At 43.4% G+C, this 22,534-nt stretch overlaps 1 protein-coding gene across 2 annotated transcripts in view; it reads left to right on the forward strand.

Moving 5' to 3' along the window:
* Positions 1 to 22,534, forward strand: part of gria4b (glutamate receptor, ionotropic, AMPA 4b) — a 152,235-nt gene that overhangs the window by 123,923 nt on the left and 5,778 nt on the right. Inside the window, exons 12-15 of one of the 2 annotated variants that reach the window (XM_061056386.1) lie at positions 13,418 to 13,616; positions 15,269 to 15,516; positions 19,325 to 19,439; positions 21,893 to 22,030. In XM_061056386.1, the coding sequence (XP_060912369.1) occupies positions 13,418 to 13,616; positions 15,269 to 15,516; positions 19,325 to 19,439; positions 21,893 to 22,030 (700 nt within the window). Of the gene's footprint in view, positions 1 to 13,417; positions 13,617 to 15,268; positions 15,517 to 18,563; positions 18,679 to 19,324; positions 19,440 to 21,892; positions 22,031 to 22,534 lie in introns of both variants that reach the window. The other variant, XM_061056385.1, reaches the window with a different exon arrangement.

Below are 22,534 nucleotides of genomic sequence, written 5' to 3' on the forward strand. Positions count from 1 at the left end.
GGTTTTGGTGAACAGGGTCTTAAATCTGCCTCTTAGAGTATGATATTAATTTGTCTTGGTGTCTCGGGCTTCGCAGCGTGGCGTCATTTTACGTGCTGCATCATGTTGTTTGTGCTATTTGTGTCATTCATTGTTCTCTTGCAGTATGTGCACACTGTTTTTGTATTGTCTGTTTTCCTGATGACCTTGTGTCTAACATTAACGAGAACAAGAGACACTTCAATCAATCAAACTTTATTTATATAGCACCTTTCAGACAAATTAAATTGCAGTTCAAAGTGCTTTACAAGAGTGCAGAAAAGTTATTGACGAAAAAGTTGTTTAGAAAATCATTGAGAGACTTAAAGCAGATATCGCCCTCTACTGGTTAAAACATGTATTGCAACATATATTTTTGTCAAATTGATTTAAATTGCCCTTATTTTTATTTATTTTTAGGTTGCAAATATCGTTACATTCTTACTAGGGCTGCACAATTCTTGCTAAAATGTAAATCACGATTTTTCTCCCTAAGAATTGAGATTCTCCTTTAATTTTAAAAAATGTAAGCGATCTGATCAATTTTTATGAACCAATTTATGCCTTTGCTGCACCGGACTTGTGAATCATGGGTACAGATTTGAAAACAACCTTTTATTTTCTTCTCGACCGGTCCTCTGGGGGCTCAACTAAAACTCCAGTTTTTAAAACATTTGACTTGTGTCTCAATTATCACAACATGTGAGACTCATGTGTGTGTGTGTGGGGGGGGGGGGGGGGGGGGGGGGGCTTGTTATCAAAACCGAGAGAGAGAGCCGAATTACACGGGCAGCTGGAAGAAAAAATATTGAAACAAAGGCATGAGAAGCTGCAGTTTTGACTTGACAGGAGCGTTGCACCTCAATTTGGTGCAATAATGGGAGGGACAAACGGAGAGCAGGCTTCTAAGTCGTGCTCGCTTTTGTGAGGGAGGAAATCTGCTCTGAATGCAAAGGGAAATAGGAGCAAGTAAATCGTCATCACTCAGAAATTAGATTGCATGTACGTGTGAATCAAGGTCACAATTTTGTTTGACGGTTTATCATGCAGCCGTTAATCTGTACTTATTGTAAACCTGTTGAGTTTGTTTCTGTATGTGAGAGAGAGAGAGTGTGTTTGTGTGTGTGTATTGATTTTCTCTCTCCCTCTCTCTTTCTTCAGCCACATTGCTCTTCTCTGTCTGACTTGCATACACAATGTCGTCTGCTTGTTAGAGAATAAGGATCTCTCTGCGTCGCTCACCTCCAGCGGTTGTCGCTCTGCGCCTCATGCCTGTGTGTGTGTGTGTGTGTTTGAGCTGCGTCTACATGAGTCAAGTCTGAAACCCGTGTGCTTCACTGAGAACACACACGGTTGTCCAGGTGTTTGTCTTTCACCTTTCATCTGTTACTTTCTCCCCCCCCCCCCCCCCCCCCCCCCCCCCTTGGCCAAATGTACTGGACTCATTAACCCAGAATCCCTTGGGTTTTCAGACCCGCAAGGCAAGTTGTAGTCCAGCGAGCATGGCGTGCTTTGGTGGAAGGGTGGAGAAAGCGGGGCTCATTCCTGTGTTCTTCTTCTCCAGCTTTTAAGATTGTCTTTGTTTTTCCAATCAAAGATCAGCTCCCTGTCCATCATCACGCCCTCGCTTTCTCTCTGCTGACAACATAAAAACTGGTAAAGCCTGTATTTCTTAATGGTTTCTCATATCTCTTAAAGCCTTTTCTCAGCAGCTCTGTGAATGGATCTGTCAAGCTTAAAGTTTGTTTCAGTTATTTTAAGATTTCTGCTCAAACGCCTCCTATAGTTATTTAAAGTCTTTCATATAATACTCTGCTTTAAGCCCTTATGGATCTTAAGAGTGTAATAGAGTTGGTTAAGATTTCCTGGAGATGAAAGGAGGATCAAAACACGCCTGTATCTTTCAGCCTCCCTCCCTGCAGAGGAAAGCAGAGAAACACACACAAGATGGAGGATCCCGAGGTACAATAATAGCCCGGCGTCACGTAAGCAACCTATAGAGGAGACTATAGAGAAGCCTGTGTCTGTTTTTTTTTTCAAGGCCACTCATTTAAGGAGTAGACTCGCTTTGTTCACACTCACCACCATAATAACCACCCCTGCCTGCCACATCTCCGCCTGTGTACTGCAGATAAGGACTTTAGAGCCGCACAACAATGTCTGCATCCGAATGGAAAAAACTCGACATTTCAGCCCTCTCTCTCTCTCTGTCTCCCCGCCTGTGGTTCCACCTGTCACTGCTAATCCCACAGGCCTCTCCCGATCCATCAGCACACGGCCCCGGAGCTCGGAGGCTCTTCCACTCCAGTTTAGCCTGACAGGGCAACATGCAAATCCCCGCACACAGGGGAGATTAGACGGCAGAGAGGGAGCGGGCGAGGGCAGAGGTGAATGGGGGCCGAATCGGGGGCCGAGGGCTGCGGTTGCTCGATCATGTGTTACAGTCCCGAGACGACTGGACTGTCGAGAAAATCAATCCGAGTGCAAAGACAGTGTCGAGGAACTTTTGAGAGAGCAACATCCTCTGAGGAAGGATTGCAAAATGAGAAGAAAAAACTTTCCAGGGTTTGATGCATGAAGCTCTTTTAAGTAGCTCCATGTGAACAGGATGTTCCTAGCGACTAGTTTCAGGGTTGATTTATCACAAATTTAACTGTAGACGAGTCGACTATAGTCTCAAGTTAAGAGAATACTTTTGCAAAGGGATCACAGCATCAGTGGGTAACTGATATTGAATTGATTTGAAGAGTGTGGCTAATGTTAGCAGCGTTAGCAGCGTTAACCTTGCAGATTAAAGTCCACATGCCTGTGCTGGGTACACATGGCTCTGGTTGTATGCTAGTTAAACTGGACTCAGACTGCACACAACTTAAAGGGATACTGCACCCATTTGCATTAAGCATTGTATCAGTAGTAAACTGGTAGTATTTTTGAATGGTCGTGCATCCCGCCCTCATTTTCCCCTGAGACCGGAAAGTTCTGTATTTCTATAAATCTGAAAAGGAGCTTCCAGTGACGCAAATATTGTCATATTGTGATCGAATTTCCCTCTGGGATTAATAAAGTATTTCTGATTCTGATTCTGAAATCGAGGACCTTAGTGGGAGTGGCCTGCGGTGCTGTGCATTCTGGGATTTGGTGTCTTTCATCCACATGAGCCAAAAAGACACTTTCTGCCTTTTCTCGGCCAAGAAGGCGCCAACTTCAAAATGTATTTCACATTTCTACATCTATGACCCAATGTCAACACAGATTCATGTTTCAACCGGTGAAGTATCCCTTTAATCTTCATTTTCTAGATGAAAATACTGACAAACCTCACTGCTCCAACGAGATGCCATCCATCCACTGTGCTGGTTTATATCCGGGTAGTAGAGCCAGTATGGCAGGATAGCTGTAGCCATTAACCTGAGCCACAGCCCCGGCTAGTGGGAACAGTTTAGACCCAACATTTGCCCGCCACTGCGAACCTCAAATGATGAAAATGTTACTTACTAGTTTAACAAACTGGTAATTCTGTTGCAGACTTGTGAGTGTGAAGAGATTTAATCGTTCAGTCAGCTGATCGAGCACACCCCTAGTTTTTGCAGGGGTGTGCTCAGAGTGTTACCGGTTTGATTTGGTTTGACTGGAGGTCATTTTAGAGCAGATAAAGTGTCAAGCAAAGAAACACAAAAGGTCCCGAGAAGGAGCTTTGTATTTGTTTTTACCTGTATGTGCATCCCAGACCAGCAGAGCTTTGAAGAGCTACTGACTAAATATTTGGGAACTTGAGAACTACTTCCTTGTCTTGCTGAACATAACTGGAGGAAAAAAAGTTATCTGTTTGCTACAACTGTAAAAAAAAGAGCTAAGGTTTGAATATAAGCAGGATGTATTTGAGTGTTTGAAGGTTTTGTAGTTCAGATGCTAGCTTAGTTGACAAGCGTCGTCTTGTTTTGTTTCATTCCCCACTCTCTCTCTCTCTCCCTGGTTTCCGACTCTATCCAATGCCCTAGCTCTGCAAAAAAGGCACAAAAAGCCCAAAAATAAAATCACAGGTGGTTATTTTAGCTTAACCGAACTTAGTCCCTCAATATCACTATTAATATTAATGCTCCCCAAACTGATTTCTGTTTTTATAATTAGTTTTCTGATTGGTCGGTGTCTTAATTAAAGCCTGAAATGAGTTTGTTGTCTGAGGATGAAAAATTGGTTTCACGTCTATCCGGCCGCCTGATCCTCCAATTTTTAATTTTCACTCATTGAATCCTCTTTTCTTTTTCTGGCTCTTCCTCCTGCTTTTCCTATTATAACTTTTCAACTCATTTTCATGACACAGATCCAACAGGAAACGCAGAGAGGTGGAAATAGCTCAGGCCGCCTTCCTCTCCCCCCCTCTCTCATTCTGTTAATAAGGGTTAATACCCCCTTTTGCTCCCTCGAGGCGGCCCCATAATAATTAATTCAGTGATTAATATCCCGGGTCTCCGATGGCAATGTCTCCGTGGAAACAGGAGAAGAGAGGAGCTTAAATGAAATGGTGACATGATAGTCATTTTTAATTGACTACAAATCCCAGATGAATGCAGCTCAGGTTTATTTCTCCGGAGACGGCAGGATGTCACATCGCTGCACCTCCAAAAAATATCAATATAAATATCACAGCCGCCGTCTGGAGGTTTCTTAATCGGTCACGGCTGTTGCAGGTGTTGTCAGTCATTTCCATCTCATCTCGCTTCCGATGGATTATCTTTGTCTCCTCTGCTGAGTCATGGTCGCCGCATCACCGGCGAGCTAATGAAAGCGCAGTGATTGGTCCCGATTAGTCCTGATTAAGCCCAGGGAGCCTGCACGCCAATGGGAGAATTTCCTGTCGGCTACAGACGGCGCGTTACTTTTAATTTGAGCCGTGGATTTGGGCCAACAAAAGCCGGAGTTTTGAAAAAGGAGGAAGGACTTTTCAAGTGGTCTCTATCTGCGAGATTCCGATTATTCTATTAATTTATTCGACGCCAATTAGCTTTTGTTATCCAGCTGACACACGGCGGTTTCTGCCCCGCACAGCTTATTGCTTATGTCAGCAGGGCTTGTCCTTCGTCATACTCGGCTGATTCGTCCCACCATTCCTGCAAATGATAAGCATTGCTGGAGGCTCTGATTGCCTCTGTATGTACAGTGTTGCTCCAGCTTCAAAGTCAAGAGCCAATTTACCGTCCCCTGCTTTGATATTGCTGTAGCGATTGCCGACTGTGTAGCCTTCATCCAAAACAAACATCTCCAGCAGAACATTCAAATACTTGTTTGTGTTTCCTCGGTCCGGCCCCGTCTCTCTCTCCTTGTGAGCTCTTAATACTACAAGTGCATCTGTACTGTGTGCGGCCGCACTAAGGATTGCTTTACTTCAACCCTCCGTCGAGGCCTGAGGGGGGTAAAACTTAACGGTGTTTCACAAGACGAGATCAAAGATTGGAGTCGAGACGGGGGAAATAAAGGTGATGTTCAGCAGCAAATTACACATTCCCCGTCCTAACTTTCATCTTGCAGCAACTTGTTTTATCTCTCAGTGCGTTGTGAGAATCCCAACAGCACATTCAACGCTCATTTTGAACTGGAGATGACGTTAATGAGGCACACGGAGGAGATGTTATGAGAACAAAGGGTTGTACCTTTCCTTAACATCCTCCACTTAGCCGTATCTAAACTCGTAATAAAAGATTTAAAGACTAAATCGTGAATTAAAGTGTTGATTAATGTACAGTATAGACTATATTTTACTATACTGTCACACTGTCACTTGTTGTTTCCCACAGGAGGAGTTATTACTGTAAATAACCACATGAACAAACACCAGAATCTGCTTGTCTGTCCATCATAGCGTGATTCAGTCAGTCAGTCAGTAAACAACATGCAGAAAAAATAAGTTTACAAAAAAAGTAACTTTACGTGGTTGATACAGGATTTGAATGATTACCATTGGGGGCGGCTGTGGCTCAAACTTCAAATTCAAATTCAAAAAAACTTTACTTTATATAACAGTGCAGGTAGACAAAACATTTTAATTCATGTCCGATGTTACTTTGGGCAAGACACTTTACCCTGAATTGCTCTTGCTGCATGAATGTGTATGAATGGGATTATCTACTTCTTTACTTAGAAGCCTCTGCCATCAGTGTGTGACTGTGACCCCCGGTGGTGGAACAAACCGCCAAACTTCATTCGATCCAGAGAGTCCTCTTTGCACCTTTAAGAAAAAGCTAAAGACCCAGCTCTTTCATGAACACCTATATGACCTTAATGATGATGATGATGAGGATGATGATGATATTCAGGATGGTTTTGAAGCTGATTAGAACTCTAAAGAAAAGCAATCAATGTTGTGCTTTGCCTCTGGTCACTTCCTGTCAGCACCTCTGGTCACTTCCTGTCAGCACCTGTGTGTCTGATTAGACTTAAAGCTGATTGTTTACACTTCCTGACGTTGTTTCCTCCTCTCTAGATCCTCGCTTGGGTTGTACTCACTCTCTGATGTACGTCGCTTTAGCATCTGCTAAATGAATTGTAGAATTGTAGCTCTTACTTTCTTAACTTTATTTGAAGATTTAAATTTTAATAGTCATGCTGATACACAATTTCTGCCCTGAAAATAAAAAACGATTTGCAGCCGTTATATGTATTTTATTGGGTGATTTAGAAGTTATCAAACATGTTAATTAAAAGTGAATATTATAACTATTTTTAAAGTATGAGCGCTAAACGGCAGATCCATTTAGAGGACCTTTCTTTGGGGGGTCACAGGCCTCACACGGAGCTAATAGAGAGATGTTATCACGGGGCACACAGGTCAATGGGTTCTGCAGAACATCCAAGCTTTAAGAGCCTGGATTATCTTTGATGGTATATGAACACTTCAGGCGCTCTCAGCCGGCAGAGAGACATCAGTATGATGGATCACGGAGGCTTCAAGTATGTCAGTTCTCAAACACATTGTCTGGGCCTTTTTATTTCTCATCAGGCTTTATTCAAAACAGCCTTTTATCACTGATGGGCTTTAGCCTTTTAGCCTATTGATGACAGCAAACCTTCTTTTTTCAGCCCTCATTTTCTCCTCTCAACATGAGAGACATGTCGCAAAAATTGAAAAATGAAAAATGTATAGGGGCGTCGGTGGACAGACAGTTTGCACTCCCCATGCGCAAAGGCTATATTCCTTAAGGCGGACCGATGGCGATTCTAGAGTCCGCTGTGGCCCTTGGTAAAAGTTAATTGGGAGCCCCTCCAACCACCGTTATGTCTGCCAGTGTCCCAACACTCTTCCTCTTTCTTTTTCACTTCCAGACAGATCGCTCCTCTTCATTTTCATTCAGTGACCTTCAACGACAAACTTTGGTTTTCACAGGAATAATGCAAGCGATGCTTAAGAGTTAGTGCTGCCCCCCTTTAGGGAGGCCCCTTACTGGCCTGCATGGGGCCCCCAAGCTGTTGCCTGCCTTGCCTGTTGACAAGCAGCACGGGTTCAAATCCAGCCTGTCGCTCCTTTCCTGCATGTCGTTGCCCCACTCGTTATTCTCCCAGATTTGTTGACTCTCCACTGTCCTGTCTCTCCAATAACCTCAAAATAAATCTTAATCTCGTCCAGTTTATAAACACCTTAGCACATCTGTGTGTGTGTGTGGATTTCTCGTTAGAGGCGGGCAGGGGAGAAGGAGAGATGAGGGCCGATTGTCAACTTATAAATTGAGCCTGGGTGGTATTCATCCCTCTCTCTCTCCCTGGATAGAATTACTTAAAACCTTCAGGGATTTTTTTTTTGCTCGTGTTTTTTTCAAGTTTTGAAAAGCTGCGGCGGACGGAGCAGTGATGTATGACGTCAGAGTGAGACTAATCTGTGATAATTCTTAATTTAATTGATGACAACAGAACACATATAACTCAAAATGTTTTAATTATTTGAAGGGTGATGACATACCTCCCCATTCGCTAACAAAAAACACATTTCACTTACTGATCAAACGTCAAACGTCTGGGTGGTAGAACAGGTTCTTGTGTTGGTTTGATGGGGATGCTCCAAATGTTTAGCTTCACTGTTGGGCCCCTGTCATACCGTCCATCTTTTTATTCGGTCTGTGTATCAGGTCTTTAGCTGAGGTGAGGAGCTAGAAGGCTAGGGGGCAGGAAAGGGAAGAGGAAGGATCTTGAGTGGCAGTTTTCCTGCTATGAATAAATGAAAAAGTGTGGTCTCGCCCCAGGTATCACCCCGGGAGCAGACGAGCACCTACTCATTTATTTAGATGCCGCTCAAGGTCAGAGCTCTTCCCTTTCTCCCAGAGTGCTTCACTTCTTTACCTTTTCGACACTTTGTGTAGTCTTCTTGGTCCCCAATTTTTCTCTTCGTGCGTCCCAAAAAACACTCCCTTAAATCCTGCAACAAAAAAAAACACACACACACATTCTGCACCAAATCGTCTCTGACAGCAGCTTTATAATTCAGACACATCAAAGGAAATATAAGAAGGAAGTGTGAGCGCTTTAGAGTTTACTTCGTCCCATCGCAGAGAGGCTAAAGGTTTTCTTCAGGCTGGTCGTCGATGCTCACATGAACCATATTGTGTTTTAATCCTGAGAGGAGATTTACTTTACCACCTTTTTTAGACGCTTCAGATTGAGAAAATGAACTCAGTATAAAGGTATCAGATGTGCAGTGTTTCCATATGCTGTTTGTTCCAACAGTTCTTTGAAGCTATATGAAGCTATAGGTGTGAAATATTTAAACGTCTGTCTTTGTCTTCACAGTAATATCAAACAGGAATATTCTAATAGTCTCATTCAGGTGCATGAGGACGTTATCATCTTGATGACCGGAGAAAGTTTTTTTTTTTTGGTTTTTACCTGAAGTTTCTTAGATCCGGTTGATGATGCAATCAGTCGACATCAAAGCATGAAATTGGTTGAATCATCCGCTATAGAGATATTAGAGATCTCGGCATGCTGTCAGGATTTTCCAGTAACAGCGAAAAGTTGAACATCCTCTCTGTCTCGTTTCAAAAGATCTGATCCTGCTCATTAAACTCTCCAACAGGGGCGTATGCATCTCTAAGGAAGATACCTAAAATCAATGTCATATTTTAAATTCAACCTTTAAGTACCTGTACTTTCATTTGACAAATCTTTTTAAAATGGCTTTTAAAATTTAATTGAGAATTTAAAATTCTTGCTTTAGTTGTCATGTCTATGTAATGTCTATATAGTCTACATTTTGTTCACCTTATCACCAATAAATAAATTAATTAAAAAAAGAGAGAATTTAAAATTATTCTCAGATAATTGATTTCTTCTTGGAGACCCCCTGCGTCTTATATACCGCTGCAGCTTTCTTATAGTCCAGATTTCACAGTAGCTCTACATCCTCGTACTCTACTCTCTTGCTTGCTCTTTATTTTGGTAAATCCCCGATTGCACATCATTTTTACCCATTTTGTCACATTTTAGTAGTGTTGTTGTCAAGACCTACCAGAGTGCTCCCACCAAGACATTTAGGGATCCAGACCGACAGCAGGGCGAGATCGTGACAAGACCAAGACCATAAATATCTCTGAAAAATCATCATCTTGTTTGCAGCGGGGCGTGTCACTCACTAAGACCGGAACACCGGGAAAGCTGCAGCCGTAACCGGGGGGATAACAATCAAATTATGAATTAATTGAAGTCATTTGTTATTTTAGAAAGAGGCGTTTCCCTTCTAATCTCAGTGATGACGTGCAAAAATAGCCGATCAGTGGTGGTCTTGACTGCTCTTGATTTCAAATCCGCCCAGTCAGAGACCGAAACAAGGCCAAGACCTGGTCTCAAGACCGGTCTTTCAAGTACTGCAACATTTCATTTTAGTCCCTTCTATAGTCTGTCTTCTTTGGTATATTTGGAAACTTAAGCGCCCATATTCACATGTAATTAATAACAGTAGTTGTAGATGAGTGAAGAAGTGCCACCCAGCCAACATGTTAATCACACCAAACTTTTTAAGATCACATCTAATCTGAAAAAAAAAAACAATTAATCCAATGTAATCAGTGTGTGTGTGTGGGGGGGGGGGGGGGACACTGCTGACTAATTGCTGTGTAATCGCCGAAGCTCTCCTCTTTCTGTGTTCTACATTTAGTATTCTTTACACCCCGAGGCTTCGTGGACTGCAGCGAAGAATCCTCCAACGCTGGAGCCAATTTCAGTTTTGTTCCCACTTTATTCCCTTTAATACTTCCCCGTCTGCTTAGCTTGTTCCCTTCACTCTCGGGAACGCCGAGCTCGTACATCATTACAGTCAAGTTCTCCCCAACGCTTTTTCACTGAATCCAAACTGACAAAAACATTTGTTACGACCTCACGTAGACAGTCCTCATAACCGTCAGAGTTTAAATACTCAACTCTGACTTTAACATCTCTTGTATTCACAATCTTTTCTCTCATATTTGAGGGTTTTGACGGACAGTTTAGTCACTTTTAGAGGATTCTGGACAGACGAACACAGCTGCAGATCTTAGGTAAAGTGATGATTTAAGGCAAAGCTTCATAACTAACCAAAGGTATCAGACGACTGCTTTACCCGTTCAACATGAGCTGATTAGTTTGTTATGTTTGGACAAATTGTACTCTTGTGATTCAGCATGCTCCCCTTGAGGACAATGTGAACGGAAACAAGAGGGTCCTGAGGGCCACTTCCCCTTTATTGCACAATCTGAAGGCCTCATTTTAAGGATTTCATTTCTTTATTTATCTGGCCTGACACCTGAGACTTATTTGATCGACGTCTGCACAGAAAGTTAAGTGTTTGGTGATACTTGAACAGAATCGAGTTTGTAGAAAACTTGCAAAGTCGCAGCAGAAGTTATTTAGTGACACTCAACAAATAAACATGTCTTTACACAGATCCAACATTAAAGAAAGAGTGTGCGACTTTTTCATCCAGTAGATGTCGCCCCTGAGCACCAGCATGAAACCAAAACAAACTGCTGTTTGGCGACAGCTCCGCTATTCTGAAGCCTCCGCTCTCCTCCAGAGACACACCTCCAACCCCCTCTCTACTCGAGTTCGCATGAGGGAGTTATGAATTAGAATGCACCATAATTAAGCACAAGCAGCGGACAAAATTGTTCTTAGATCGAGCTGCGATTCCCTGTGTCCTGCATGCTAATGTTAGCACACTTAAGTTAGCTCGTAGCTTCATGTTGCGCATACATTGACACAGAATGACCGCGATCTACAGACACTTATGGTGACATCCAAATAGGCAGTGAGTATGTTCTCCGTCTTTTCTCTTGTCATTCTTCCTTTCATCCAACATGACTAAGCAGTTGGAGAACCCGGGGAAGAACCAGACTCAGAGGTAGGCAGCCATCTGCCTCAACCAATAAGTCATTAGACCAAAATGAAACACAATCATTATCGAGACTGTGAAGGGGGCTTAAGAAGTTTTTACACGTTTTTCAAACATGCTAAACACACAAACAGGAACCCGTTGACATGCACTAATGGAGAGACGTCAAGGTGAGGGGGCTGCACATGAAAGAGCAGTTTTGGGTTTCAGTGCCTGGATCACTCAGGAAGTGAGCTGGCACCTCTCCCAGTTCCATAGTTTGGTTCGACCGGGACTTAAACCCAGTAACCCTCCAGATACCAGCCCAAGTCCCTACGTCACCCTGCGGTCTGTGTAATCATCCTTCTCTACACGAGTCGACCCTTTCTTATCTTTATCTATGAAGAGTCCATCAGTGTGCTTGGCCATCATCATTAATGTAAGTTAAACAGAGAGAATAGCTCGACGTAGCCTTAAAAACACCCAAACTCCCAGCACTAAGGCCTCAGCCCCCCCCCCCCCCCATCCCCCCGTCCCCCCCGTCCCCTCTGTTTACTGCAGGCCCATCAAGAAGACACAGCAGTGTGTCACTGTGGATCAAAGTCACTGGTATCAGCCGGCAAACACACTGCACACAGACGCTCCTCCTCTGGTCCCCATTATTACACTCCCACAATCCTCTGCTGTATCCATAGAAGAAGAAAAAAATGCAAAAAGGGAGAAACGATGGCGAGAGAGAGAGAGAGAGAGAGAGAAAATGCAGGGATTTTTCTTCAGGTATGGACGAGGAAAGAGAACAGAACGCATCCTCATCTTATCGTTCACAACCCCCCCCCCCCCCCCCCTCTCTTCTCGCCTTTTTTTGTCATTATTTTACACTTAAATTCTTTCTGAAATTCTCAGGCGTCTCTCAAGGAGAAGGAAAATGGAGAGTGCGGAGAGAGAAAAAAAAAAGAAGGAAAGAAAGAGGGAAGTCATTTGTATTCAAATCCAGAGCTAATACGTCAAGTAAGTCTATTTCATGGGCAGAGCTTCCCGTGTGCGCAGAGGAGACATGCTCGACTGCAGCACTCCTCTGCTGGAAGTCGCCCGAGCTGCTGCAGGCACTTTTGATCTGCACCAACCTGGAAAAACAGAGGTTTTCCTTTTGCCGATTCTTTGGTGAGATTGATGGTTGTGCGTGAGAATTTTTATTAGCTAGGAGCCTTTGAAAGTAAAGTTTCTTTAAAAAGGTTCTCCTGCAGCGTTGAGATGGGACTTATCTCTTACTGTATGTGGAAAAAGGTGAAAACAAAGGATGCAGCTGCAGATTTGAGAGGTCGTGTGAATTGTGGAAACAGTGGAAAATATCCAGATTGCAATAAGACAAAGTGGCAATACCCGCCTAGAAAACTCTCTGACTGCTGCAAGATGCCTCTCTCTCCTCCCCTTCTTTTACCCCCATCCCCTCTCTCCATCTGACAAGAAGGGCCTGAGGGGTTTTGTACCCTGCTCTTGTTTGATTCGTACCGAGGGGGGAGGCCTTGTTTGTTCTCCTCAATGCAGCATTTACGCTTTTAAGATTCTCCTCACGACCTTCTGCTGCTCCGGAGCAGCGGGCTATCTGTCTCCCCTGAGCGAACAAACAAGAAAAGAACAGTGGTGCCGCGATGCCAGTTAGAGGGGGGGGGGGGGGGGGGGGGACCTGCAGCTCTTTTTCAACTCAGCCAATAAACAAAAAGCTTGGAGGCGGGGGGAAGGTGAGGGAGAGGGGATACAAGTAGCCAACCTTGTCTTTATCAAAGCTGGTCAGAAAAAGGTTTTTTGTGTGCACTAATGAGGGGTAAATAAAGCTCTGCGAGGGTTGAGCGTTGTCAGAGCTCCACCTGGTGGTGCGTGTCGCCTCATGCTTATACAGCCATATTTCATCCCCTTTAATCATCTGTGTTCTCTCTCTGCATGTCCAAACACTGACTGAATGTTTTTTTTTTATCTCTCCTTCTTACCTCCTTCACCACTCCAATAATCCCTCTTCTCCTACCCTGGAAACGTCCCCCCCTCCCTCCGTCCTCGCCCCCCACCCGCTTTTCAAAGATCGCTATCGGGTCGCATCGTGGGAGGAGTGTGGTGGTTCTTCACCCTCATCATCATCTCGTCCTACACGGCTAACCTCGCCGCCTTCCTCACCGTCGAGAGGATGGTCTCCCCCATCGAGAGCGCCGAGGATCTGGCCAAGCAGACGGACATCGCCTACGGCACTCTGGACTCCGGGTCCACCAAGGAGTTCTTCAGGGTGAGTGGGGTCACTGGGTTCGATGGCATGCTCTTCTCAGACAGGTAGGGGGGAAGCCACTGATCCCACGTCTCTTACACACCTGAGACAAAAAGCTGATCTTCTTAGCATTCGCGGGAACTTGACAGACTTTTTCAAATCATGCATTCCTCACACGCTTTGTGAAACGACCCTGTGGATGAATCGTAATCGCTGCCCACGGCGATGTTCAGTCACAAAGGTTTATCAGGTTCAGGAAGTTACACACTGCTGCACCGATGAATGTAGTTTAGGAGGTGATCCGGGTGGATGCTAAAAAAGATAAGATAACATTTTATTGATCCCAGAGGGGGAAAAAGTCACACAGAGTCAGACTTGGAGATAAAAATAAAAAAAAAAACAATAAAGAACCTTATGAATAAAGTAGATGGATAAAAAAAGATCACAGATTGTTGAAGAAATAAGAAGAAAAACCACAGTCTTTAGAGATAAAATACCTCAGATATAGTAAGTTAATGATGTCAAATGTGTGTGAAAAATAAACTCCCCTCTGACAGGATGTGTCCTAAAACATTACTATGAAGTCACTGTTGTTGTCTCTATAATAGAAATTAAAAGGAGTACCATGACAAAGCAGAATAATATCAATCAATCTTTATTTCTAGAGCACATTTAAAACAACCTTGATTAACCAAAGTGCTGCACAAGTGTAAAAAAACACACAATGTAAAAACAAGTAAAATAACATGAAGGAATGAAGCACAATAAAAACACAATAAATAAGAGCATGAATAAAAGTTCAAATTGTATTAAAAGCCAGAGCAAAGTAATATAATAACATACAAGAGTAATGGTAACAATATAGTAGTTCAACTGTATTTTATCCCAGCTCTATAAGTAGTTTAATGCAGAGTATTTGTATATAAGGAGTTATCAAGAAATAACTCTCCAAGCACGGGGGCGCTATAGCCCCATCACAAATCTTGTCTAGCCCCGGTTAAGCCCCCTCACGTATGTCTGCTTTTATTTTGAAAAACAAAGAAAGAGCTTAAAAAGTAACTATGAACTCATGAACATAGATTATTCATAACACCCGAACATATTAGTCGAGCTCCCCCTCATCACCGGGAGAGAAAAACGTCCCTGCCGCCGTCCCTGCATAAACCAAACCATTGTTAGAAAACAAAAGGTTTTTACTTTTCGAATCATCACGTTCTGTTTTAATTTAGATTTCACACAATGACTAGACTTACAAGGTTCCTTCAGACTAATAAAACAAAGCACACAACGCAATTAAGCAGCCAATAAGAGAAGTGATCGTAAAAACAAGGCCGATAAAACAGGTGAATTCAACAAAACACATAAAATCACAACGACCAGCGATATTTAAGGCGTGAAGAAATGAAGGCGGCTAAAATGGTCTCTGTGTCTTTAAGAGCCTGAACATTGTTCTGTGCATGTATGTGTAGGGCACTTATAGACCTGCTCCATCAGTAAACACAGTTTTAAATTAGTCTGAGATCAATTTTAAGTAATGATGTAGTAATGGAGTAATGGTGCTCCACCTTTTCTCCGCCTGCTGTTGTGTGTGTGTATATGCTTTTTCTCCACCGTCCTCCCCTCTCATACAACATCTACTTCTGAACCTCCACCTCCCTCGAAACCCCCCACAGCGGTCTAAAATCGCCGTCTACGAGAAGATGTGGGGCTACATGAAGTCTGCCGAGCCCACCGTCTTCACCAAGACCACGGCCGAGGGCGTGGCGCGGGTCCGCAAGTCCAAAGGGAAATACGCCTTCCTGTTGGAGTCCACCATGAACGAGTACACAGAGCAGCGGAAACCCTGCGACACGATGAAAGTGGGCGGCAACCTGGACTCCAAAGGCTACGGAGTCGCTACACCCAAGGGTTCACAGTTAAGGTGGGTGGAATAGTGTAACAATATGTGCTACGTGTTGTTATGGTATTCCACCTTCCCTGGTGTGCCGCCTTTTCTCTCTCTCTATCTGTGTCCATTTACTGCTCGGGGCGGGCGGGCGGGCGTTTTTATGTGTTTCTTTTAGGGCAGAAGTAGCGGCTTTTTTTCCACATCTGTGTTTGTTGCATGCATGTGGGGGTCAGTGTGATGATGCAGCGGTGGTTATTTCATTCTTTGTCTTTGCAGCTCTCCACACCAGGTAAGTCTTTGTGCTCGTGCTCGCTGTTTGAACGGCATGCTCACAGAGCTCATCTGAAAATGTCTTTATTTGGAAAGAAATGCTCTTTAGGTAATGTGCATATTTTTTATAAACAGATGTAATTAGTAGAGATTTTTTTTCCCGCTAATGCTACTACTTCAGCTTTCCTTCACGGCTGACTGGTTCTTTCTGCTCAACTAAAAGTGACTGAAATAACGGTTTGGGAGCCGTTGGAAAAGCGCAGCCCTGTGTAACTCTGCCAGACTCTGTCACTGCCTCCTGCACATAGTTGAATTTACAGACCTGCCACAGAATACAGTGTCATTACTGTGGGGAGTCGCACTTTCAATCCACAGGCTCATCGATCAAAGCCCGGCAGCAAGGCCTCCGCTGAGGGGAATGGGTAAATATACTAAAGGCGAAACTGCACAGGTGTATATATGTCTGCAACACAGTGTGGGACAGCTCCATGATTGCTTGTACTTTAATTTCCACCTGTGGTGAACAAGGTAGCACAAAACACACATGTAAGAAAACACACCAGGGAGGACCAGTGTTATAAAGGCTCTCCACTTAAGGGGAGCTCCGCTGTAATTTATCATCTGTAATTAGAGAGTGTGGGAAACGATGGCCAAATATGTTTTTTTATTCACTATGAATAGATATTTACAAGGATAGTTCTCTACACTTCTTACTACGGGTGGCAAAAGTACAAACATAGATGAAATGCTGATACCTGTGGAGAAAGAAATCTGGAAAAGTAGAGGCTTTAACCAAATTTATGGGTACAAAAGAAGTAACCTGAACCTGAACATAAACATAAAAGTGAAGTACAGACTATAGTGTGTTCTCACAGTCTAGAAGTTTAAAAAGTTACCCGAACATTTTTCTGGCTGTTTTGTGTGCAAAGCGCTAAATCTTGTGTCCTTTTTGGAGACTTGTAAACATTAGCTACAAATAAAATAAAACAAAAACAGCATCTTCAAAATAACCAACATTAAAGTAACTCAAATCTGAAATAATGCATTCACCTCTTGCACAAACATAACCAATAAGTCCAATCAAATGCATTAAAGTTTAGGTAAATTGTCTATTTGACGTAGACGTTTAAGGTTTAAAAAGTAAAGATACATTGAAGCATCAGGGTGTAGGTGAACATTTGTCAAATAAATAAACAGATAAGTAACATATCTATGTTTTACTCCACACAGCCAGTAGATCAAACCCTTGCAGCTGTTTTCTGTAAATTCTTCTGCACATGAAGCCTGAAGCAGACAAGGCGGCTGCTGGTTTATTTCGCAGCCCGGCTGGTGCCAGTTTTCAGCCACTGCTTTGACCAGGAGGAGTCCCTGACAGATCACGGTAGTCCTCCGCCATCTCCGGGTCTCCATCTTGTTGTTTTTGGGGGATTATCATTTTCTGTCAGTCACTTGTCCAGATATCAGCGAGGAAACACACCAGCAACATCAAAGAGCAGGCAGCGCAGTCGTTCAGGGCTGTCATTTCCAATGGCTCCGAAAACCACGTCATCGTCTGCATATAAAGAAATATTAGCTGTGCTGCTTTTTGTATCTGATTCATCTCCATCTCTGACTGTTTTTTTTTTTTTTTTTTTCATAATAATGCAAATAAATGAAAAGGATCAAAACGCACCCTGAGACAAATCTCTCAATCTCAGTAATTTGGCATCACTACAGCAGCCTTCACAAGAAGCCGTGAAATCAAAATGCGCACTTATTTTAAACAGCAACAACAACATTTTACGCAAGTTAATCACAATTTTCCAGAACAGCTTAATGCTCAGAAATCCTGTGAGCTTTACATCGTTTGACATCATACATACACATGAGTGAAAGCAGCACCAGGTTATTTAAAGGCTGTTACTCAAAGCGCCAGCTGATGGCAATAATGTAGGACTGAAGGCGCTGAACGGCAATATTTCACGAGGCAAAAAATACTAAAACATATCAATGACATTATGGATTTGTATCTTAGCCAAGGATTTGTATCTTAATGCCAAAAAAAATCTGATGCAGCTGGAAAATTTCACAAGTTTGCAAGCTAGTGCAAGCTAATGCTAAGTAAATGGTTGGAAAACTGTGTAAAAGGTTTAAAAATGAGTATAAGATAGCTGACATAAAATCTGTTTAGGATCATTTCCCCCATTTTAGATGTGGATAGCACAAACTGACTGACACAAAAATAAAAATTTGGCTGCTCAATTTAGGCTAACATTTAGCATTTTAACCTTTAAACCAGTGGTACTCCACCCTTGTTAGACTTAAGAACAGAACAGAATAGAATAGAATAGAATTAATTTATTGATCCCAAACTGGGAAATCGTGGCGTTAAGAGCCACATTGACCGAAAAATGTTTCTGCAAGAGCCACAATCAAAAAACCTCTTTCTTAATTAAAATATGTGTGGGAAACACAGTGACATGACTTGCAAAGATTATTTTCTGCTGACAATGTTTTCATTTTTTAAATAATTACTTTAGATTTTTTTCTCCAAGTAGGACCTAAAAGAGCCACATGTGGCTCGGGAGCCTCGGGTTGAGTGTCATCTTTATTCTACATAACACACCACGTTAAACGAGAGAGATTTGTGTTCAGTGTGTGTTCGGGTCCTGGGATGGGATGTAACCTTTTAAAATGCACTTTTCCACCTTTGTCCCTCTCTTACTGCTTACTCCTCCCCCTCTCCCCCCCCCCTCTCTCTCCCCCTCCCCCTCCCAAAATTGGACGGCATACTCACCCCCTCTCACCAATTATGTTTTATCGTTTTCAAGAAGTGCAGTTAACCTGGCAGTGTTAAAACTCAATGAACAAGGCCTGTTGGACAAATTGAAAAACAAGTGGTGGTACGACAAAGGAGAGTGTGGCAGCGGAGGCGGTGGCGAGAAGGTTAGCCGCTATGACGCTATGCCCATGTGAACCTTGATGCGGTGAAAAAGAGAAATGTGTTTTGTTGGTAACAGGAGCATCTGCCGGGACGATCAAACATCTTTACTGTTAACCTCACGAGAAGAGAGGGAGTACTGTCGAAGCAAAAATATTCACTGTAATGCTTATATAGCGATGGATTGGAAAATGTTGCTATTAGCATCATTAGCAGCTAGCTTAATTCAGATATGTTAGAATTTGAACTCGGGGTTAGATTTTTGGGGCTCATTTCTTCAGCCAATAGTTTTGCATTGACAGTGCGACCCTCTGAATTTCTTTCTAAAAAGGTCCCGGCAGGATGCGCCCGTTCCAGAAAAAGCGATGCAGCCGGGGCCCCACATTTATGTGTCTGTTAGCTCCGCCCCCTTCCCCATGAATAGCTCCCAATAAACCCCCATCCCTGTTAACAAGCTTCTCGAACCAATGAGCAAAGAGACATGTAGCAAAAAAGTGGGGCCCCCTCCCCGGCTTCGTCACTTTGTAGAGAGTACTGAGCTGCTCTTGTTGGGCTTCTTCTGATTGAATAACATAAAATAACATGTCCTATGATGTTATTTATGTTATTTTCCCCCCCAACCCACCCTACCCCGCCCCTCGTGATTTGAAGAACGCCTGTAAACCTTGCCGTATTGAAACTGAGTGAAGCAGGAGTCTTAGACAAACTGAAAAACAAATGGTGGTACGATAAAGGGGAGTGTGGACCCAAGGACTCGGGAAGTAAGGTCAGTCTCCAGCAGACCCGGGAGCCTCCCCCTCCTCTCTTTGTCTTTTATAACTTTTTATGACGCTGGCAGTTCTGTTCTGTTGTCACAGCGGGCTGGCTGACATGACGCACACACCTGACACTTTGACAGACATGCAGGTAGAGACTTGAGGCGTAGCCTGAGGGATACAGCATGACAGAAACAAGGCATGCAACATCTCTGACAGCTTCACAGCAGCTAAGCGCGGCGCCGCAGACTCAGACGAGGGCTCACACTCACATTGGTCTGTCACCTCAGAGGGTCACGGGGGGGGGGGGGCACGTTCGGACGCTACTGTACGCCACACTACATGTCAGCGCTAATGTAAGCCTCAGTCTGTGGTAACACACTCAAGAACTGATCCACATTATTGATGCAGCGGAGCAGGGAGAGAGCTGCCACCTTCTTAAATAAAGCAGCATGCTCGTTCCACATCAGTCATGTCCTCTTAATCAGATCCCTAAGTGCAGGATACACACACACACAGCCATCACCTGCAAATGAGACCAGGCATGACAGGCAGACTTTTTCTTCTGTGTCGAGGTAATAAGTTGAACGCCCCTTAAGGACTCAGGTGATTTATCTGGGGGGGAGAGATAAATGACAGGAAGGAGCAGGAGTCACAGCGCAGTGAGATTAGCTGCATATATTTGAATAAAAGGGGGCTAAAAGGTGAATGTCACAGCTGAGAAATATGGAGGGAAATTAAAGGGCTAGTTCTTCCAAATTACAAAAAAAAACGTATATTCCCATTACCTCTTGTCTAATGAAGCCATGCAGATCATTTTAGAGATCATCTCTTTTCAGGAACAATGTTGGTGTTTTTACAACATCTGTAGTCTTGACTTGGCTCTTCATGTTAAATGCCGTGAGGTTACTTTTCTGGAGACTTGGCGCTAAACAAACAAGAATTTGATTGATGTTTTTTCAGCAGTCTTGAGGAAAAATCTTGTTGAGTTATGCCTTGATATGACACAGAATACACTGGTCGGTGCAACTTTAAGTAAGAAAACATACACACAGTTCAAATCAACAAAGGCAAATTTAAGCAGAATTTGTCTTGCAGAATTACTATAATTTACATTTATTAAAGCCCCTGTGAGGGGTCAGGTGAGATGGTTAACCAAACTGCAAAAAGCCAATGTTTGCATTCTCCTTGGCAAGGACTCTCATTGATTTATTTTAAATTTATGTTAAAAAGAAAGCAAGATGAGACAAATTTACAGAAAAATCTACCACAAAGCTTCGAGACGCACCCTCCTGTCTTTAGAGGGCGCAGAACTCAAAGTAAACCAAAAGTTCCTCACAGTTAATTTGCTGCATTTTTCAAACCTAATGCAGCTGCAGATGGAGGATGTTTGCTGATGAGATTAGCAGCATTCATTCACCGTGCATCACAGCTGCAACTAAACATTCAGTTCATTGTCGATAAGTCAGTTAGTTATGTTCTCAATGTCGTCTGATCAATAAAATGTGATACAATAATTTAAAAATACTAACTAGCATTTCCCAAAGCTAAGAACAAGATGTCAAATGAGATTTCAATTACAGTAAAAGTTCAGTATCTGAAGTAATGCAATGCAAAAGTACTTACATTCATGAGGCAATCAGTGCAATTAATTGATGAATTTATTGTTTTTATAAAAGTTTAAAAGAATGGTTTGGTATTTATGAAGTCAGGTTGTATGAGGTACTTGTCGATAGTATTTATATTAACCACAGGAGGTCAGCTCGGCCCCTTTAAGTAGAGACCAGGCTAGGCTATTCGGCAATGCAGATGGAGTCGTCAGCACCAAGTGTTTTAGCTGATTTTAAGAAAAAAACGAGTAAAAAAAAAAACACAGGGTTATGGTACGCTATATTGAAAAAAATCTCAGCGCTGTATCATCAGCAAGCGACTTTGTTTTAGCACGACTTCTGCACACGTGTTCCTCCACCTGCAGTGCTGCTGACTGTCCTGTGTGCGTTTAGGATGAGCCTCATATTGGCGTTGTTTAAACAGCCAACATCTTATTTACCTTCATTTGATCCTGAAGCACAAACCTGAAAGATACAAGTGACAAAATGATCTGCATGTTTATTAGCACTTGGTGTCGGTTAGGTTGAACTGTCCCTTTAATTTCCCTTTCTAATTTTTGAAACATTTGAGAGATGCGAGATGGTTGCAGGAGATAGTTTCCCCCTGGCGTCGGCTGTGCAGTAGTAGACTCAGGTGTTAGAGGAGTAGTGATAAATGTTCAGTGTTGTGTGTGAGTGTGTGAGTGTGTTTATGTTTGCATGGTGTGAAGTCGATGTGGGATGTTGAAGTATTTCTGTTCTTTATTTTTCTGTGTAAATGTGTCGTTGTTTGTTTTCTGCCTCTGCTAAAAAAAAACAGCGCTGACTTTTTTCTTCTCTTTTTTTTTTTTTTTTTTCCGCCGCCGGCTATACAGGACAAGTCGTCCCAGGCCCTCAGTCTGAGCAACGTGGCGGGGGTCTTCTACATCCTCGTCGGGGGCCTGGGCCTGGCCATGCTGGTGGCCCTCATCGAATTCTGCTACAAGTCCCGCAACGAGGCCAAGAGAATGAAGGTGGAGGTCCAATCCCAGTCCCGACACCCGCATTACCGCCTTCCCCAGCACCCCTGCTACCCCTGCCACACCAACAGCCCCCGCCATAGCCCCGAGCCTAGCCAGAACCAGAGCCCCAGACCCAGCATCCCCAACTTAGCCGAGTTTAGCGAGGTTTTCAATGCATATGGCAGCGACGGGGAAGCTGATAAGATGTAGCTGGGGGTTTTCGTAGAGGGTCTGTCCAAGCCTTTGCACCCCCCCTCCCCCACTAGCCCCCCTGCACAGAGACTGTAAGTGAAACCTCTCGTACCCCTCGCTGCTAGCTTCTCCGTGCTGAGTGACTGTCGTGACCAGTTGCAAAAAACGCTTCACCACTCCTCTTGTCTGATCTGCTCAGTATGTGGTCGTGTGACGTCCTGGTCTGCGTTTTGGAGCTTTTTTTTTTTTTTCTCAATGTGACAGGAAGCGATGAGTCATCCTCAGACATGACGTCGCCGCTAATGCTTCGCAGCTTGTGTGGCT

The sequence above is a fragment of the Labrus mixtus genome, chromosome 14 (assembly GCF_963584025.1).
Source record: "Labrus mixtus chromosome 14, fLabMix1.1, whole genome shotgun sequence".
In the NCBI taxonomy this organism is placed as follows: Eukaryota; Metazoa; Chordata; class Actinopteri; order Labriformes; family Labridae; genus Labrus; species Labrus mixtus.